This window comes from Phytophthora infestans, genomic scaffold (assembly GCF_000142945.1).
Source record: "Phytophthora infestans T30-4 supercont1.104 genomic scaffold, whole genome shotgun sequence".
In the NCBI taxonomy this organism is placed as follows: domain Eukaryota; phylum Oomycota; class Peronosporomycetes; order Peronosporales; family Peronosporaceae; genus Phytophthora; species Phytophthora infestans.
Window position 1 is genome coordinate 74,522 of NW_003303655.1, and position 4,385 is coordinate 78,906.

Here is a 4,385-nt window from a genome sequence, read left to right on the forward strand (position 1 = left end):
CGCAGCTACCGTTCCCGGAGTCATCCTTGGGTTCGCGGCCTCTAGGCTCCGGCGGTCTTCCATTGACGAGGGCGCAGCTCGTGCTTGGCGCAACCCTCCCGACGCATCGTTCAGCGAGAGGCCACGGAGCGCTTGTTGGAAGGTGTCTATTAAGAGCGCTTGGAAGGTCGAGTCTGTGTCTCGCGTTCCACTTCCAACAGTCGATGTCACGGTGGACCGAGTAGGGCCCTTCCTCGCTCCTCCAGTCGAGACGTTAGCTGGGGCCGCGGTCCTTGCGTCCCAGGAGCGTTCCTCCTCGCTCCTTCCCAATCCTGGTCCTTGCGGACCAGCGGCAGCCGTCACGTCCCTCCCTTCTCCTTCAACAGGTCCCGAGGATAGGCGGGCTGGGTCAAATGTGAACGCCACGCCCCGTCGACTTCCTGGAGCAGCAGTTGTAGGTTCTGCTCGCGGGTGGGACGCTGCGCCGGTCAGTTCACTAGGATCAGGTTGGCTGGTGAGCTGCAGCAAGAGATCTTGAAACTGAGCCCGACCTCTGGGGGTCTCGAGCAGAGAGGTAATCCTCCCTCTCGTTCGGGGAGATGCGAGAGCCCCGTCGAACAGATTGTCATCGTCACCTTGAGCCGCCTGAGCCTCGTAGCCTTCAGCCGCTTGTTGATCTTGACCTCGCGTTCCGCGGGTTCGCTTTCGACGTGTTCTCTCTCTCCAATAGGAGGTTCTCTTTGCGCGTTCTCACCCGCATTTCCTTCCACACGCGCCGCTTCTTCTTCCTCTGGAACTTCGGAAAAGGGCAGCGCTCCTTCGCCCAACGTGTCGGACAGGTCGTGGAAGCTCATAGCGTACCTACTGTCCCTCCTTCTTGTTCAGGCGCTCCGTTGCCTGAAGTCTTGTAGCGCTCTCCTCCGCTCTTACGTTCCTACGATTTTTCGGTAAGAAGATACCCTGCTTCTCCACCAAATTATCGCGGTATTCCTCCTTGATCGGGGTCGTGTATCTTGCAGACCGACCGTAGGAACTTTTAACGTAATAAACGTAAAACAAATGTATTGCTTGTCTTCTCAGTTACTTGTGAGGTAAAGAGGAAAAACACGACTGAGCTGCTCTCCTCGACGTCCACGAGAGAGACCAGCTCCCTACCGCTCTACAGATCCTCCTACGTGGCGGTCCACTGCAGGTCTTGAGATCAGCCATCGACAGGTGTTCCTTTTTATGCCGGGAACGCCGACGTCGGAGGCGAATGACCCAGTTGGTTAGACGTGGGCGATTCACCTGAAACGCGTTGAGCTTCTGAATGCATTCGGCGAGAAGGTCGAGTCCCTCATCCAGCCGTATACCGTGACAAGTGGACCGGGTCTCCGGCAGTTTCAGTAATATGGACGAATGCCGTTTACAGTTTCGCCAGGGCAAGCGTTCAATGCGGCATTGTAAGAACCAGCGAACTACTCCACGTCACCCGTCAGCATCCACTTTCTTTGGTAGTAGAGCGGATTTCAGCGGGGAAATGGGTTTGACGCTTGTCCTCAAGGACTCGAAGGAAAAAGATTTTCACAAATCAAATTCGTTTTAGAAATTGGCGAGTGAGGTTTGTGACCTTTCTTCTGTGCTGAGTCAATTCTCGTGTCTCGTTAATAGTAAACAATACATTGCAATGTAAAATACAGGAAAAAATCTGTCCAATAAGATAACTGTAGCTTTTCACCAAAACGTGTGTTCAAAATTTATGATCTGTCCAAAGGCAATTGTAGTCGTCCGGGTGCCAAATCGCGTGTAGTCTCGGGAAGTTCGTGGCGTCACGCAGCACCTTGCACTCTACCGCTTCAGGGATCCAGATCGACTGCAGCTCTGGCAGTCTTGGAATGCCTTCCACCGTCGTCACCGGTGTAAGTCCCAGATCCAGCAGCTCTAACCGTGTGAGTGTAGCCAACGGAGTCGCGTCTTCCACTTTGGTCGCGTTCAACCACAGTCGACGCATCTTTCGCATCCCTGAAAGCAGCGCAGCGTCTTTAAAGTCCACGCGCCCGACAAGAGACAATTCCTCCAGCTTCGTTAGCTGCAACAAGAACTCGAACGTCGTCTGATGCTCCTTGTGGCGACGTGCTAGTTGTCGTTTGCCACGATCCGGTAGAGAGAGCACTAGTTTCTCTAAATTCACGAGTGCTCCAAGCGGAGACAAATCCTCAAATAAAACGTCTAATAACTCAAGTTGTGCGAGTTGAGTAAAACCTTCAAGAGGGAGGAGGTCCATGACCTGAGCTGTAGGCGGTAGCGACATAGACAATCGTGTAAGTGCCGGCATCTCGCCTAGTGCCACAATCTGGGCCAAGTCGTCCGCACACCATTGCTGGAGTCGCAGATGGTGTAGAGTGGACGCCATTAAGCTCAACGGCGCGTAGTCCGTGAGTGGCGGTAGTTCGAGCGACGTCACCGCCCCCTGTCTACTCAAATACTTAAGGAATGAGCTGGGCACACGGTGCGCCAAGGGGATCGTCAGTCCTCTTGTTGCAACTACCGTCGTCCCCCTCTCTTCCACGTCTTCTAGTAGAACGTCCGCGATGTCGTCTTGGTAGTTGTGTTTGTACACTCTTAGCTTCTTGAGTTGGTGGAGACTACTCAGCCACTCGTAGCTTACAGGTAGAACGGGAAGTTCACTCAGTTCTCCTCTCTCTCGCGTATCTAACAGCAAGTGCTCCAGCGACGCCAACGCAGCCAATGGACGTCGATCCCCCACATGTGTCCACCGGATATCGAGATATATCAAATTTGGCAGGCTCGTCACAAAATCGAGATCGGCTAACCTCGTATTCTGCACGTGCAGAATCTCGAGGTCGGGGCAACGCAACGTCAGCGCCAACGCGTCAGACGCGCCCATGTTCGTGACCTTCAGTGACCTCAACGCCGTCAAATGTCGCAGCACACTCAGATCTGTCGTGACCCAATTCTTGCTAATATCGAGCGTCTCTAATTTCGGTGACAGAAATTTGAGGGCACTAAATTCGACAACTTTCGTCTCGGACACGTCCAGAGCATGGAGCTCCGGTAGAGCCTCCAAGACAGCCAAGCTCGCCACATTGGTGCGTCGGATACTCAGCGACTGTAGGTGGGGCAGCACTACCAGTGGGGCCAGATCCACCACGTCGGTTTCTGCCAAATCTAAGGCCCTTAAATTCCACCCGGTAGGTTGAAGGGCTTTATTTTCGGGACATTGTTCGGCTACGTCCAGTAGCTCGGCGAGCGTAATATCGGCGTCTGCGACGGTCAGTTCCTGTAGTGTCGGTATGAGTTGTAGCACCGCCGCTACGTTGATGGCAGGCTCCTCCTCCTCGGGCGCGTCCTCCTCGGGAGTCCAGTACGGGTAGTCCCAGAACCGCAGAGAGCGTAGAGCAGGTAGAACACGCAGCAGATTCAGCAAGTGCATACCCGTACGCGGCACCCTGATGGTCGTAATACAGCGCATCATCTCGGGCTTCATGTGGCGCAAGAAACTGTCCGCATAGTAGCTGGCAGTCGGCAGCTCGTCCGTCTGGTTGGTGAGAGGCGGCGGGGGCACGCGTAGTACGCCCTGGGACAGCACGAAGCGGCGCAAGTCCGAGCTGGCCAGCGAGCGGCTGCAAGACGACAAGCACAGCCAGTCGCGGTACGAAAGGAAGCCCACGACGAATCGTAGCACGTCCGTTTTGCCGTCCAGATCACCCAGCACATGCTCCATCGTCTTGCTTGTCGAGATTTTTCTAATCTAGAACATGTATTTCTAAGCTTAATTTGCAAACATCAAAACCAAAAACACGTAAAAGTAAATATTTGCAGTTTCAGCACTAAAATGTACAAGTACGCGCTCTTGAAAATTGAAGGTTTCTTTCCTATTGTGCTTGATCGCACTGGTTGCAGAATGTGTCAGTAAAAGTGAAGAATAGCGGATGCTGTTGTCATGTCGAAAGCTGCGAGTAAGGGGCTGCAGTTTCATGCCGAGGAATGTCCCGGGCCAAGTGCGCTACGTTGCTTACGTGTTCGGCTGTGTGATACTGTACATGTAGCTCCTCACAATGGAGTCAAATCGCGAAGAAGGTGAGACGGTCGCCTATTCAGCAGCGCCGAACGAGCTTGGCTGCTGCATTTTCAGGACGAAAGAAATCCCTGGAAAATGTATAACCGTCCAGTAAGTAGTAACGCATCGGTCACCTTGGCTGGGCCATTGGACATGATCCCAGCACTCATCCACTACAGCAAAAGAAAACTTCCTGGGCTCGATGGTCTGTAAGAAAACTCTCGGGCGACTAGCTCAACACAAATCTTTGAGAAACAACCACAAACGTTTCTCTCAAACAACTTGTGAAGCTTAGAAAGTGACAGCAGCGCATGAATCTGCGAACATGCTCAGATGTTTTGAGCCT

The 4,385-nt window shown here is 53.4% G+C and overlaps 1 protein-coding gene across 1 annotated transcript; it reads right to left on the bottom strand.

Moving 5' to 3' along the window:
- Nucleotides 1–1,708: 1,708 nt before the first annotated feature.
- Nucleotides 1,709–3,703, bottom strand: PITG_19564 (uncharacterized protein; the record flags this gene model as incomplete). Its single annotated transcript, XM_002896107.1, has 2 exons — nucleotides 1,709–2,953; nucleotides 2,999–3,703. The coding sequence occupies 2 exons, from the start codon at nucleotides 3,701–3,703 to the stop codon at nucleotides 1,709–1,711; spliced, it is 1,950 nt and encodes a 649-aa protein (XP_002896153.1).
- Between the last annotated feature and the right edge of the window lie 682 nt (nucleotides 3,704–4,385).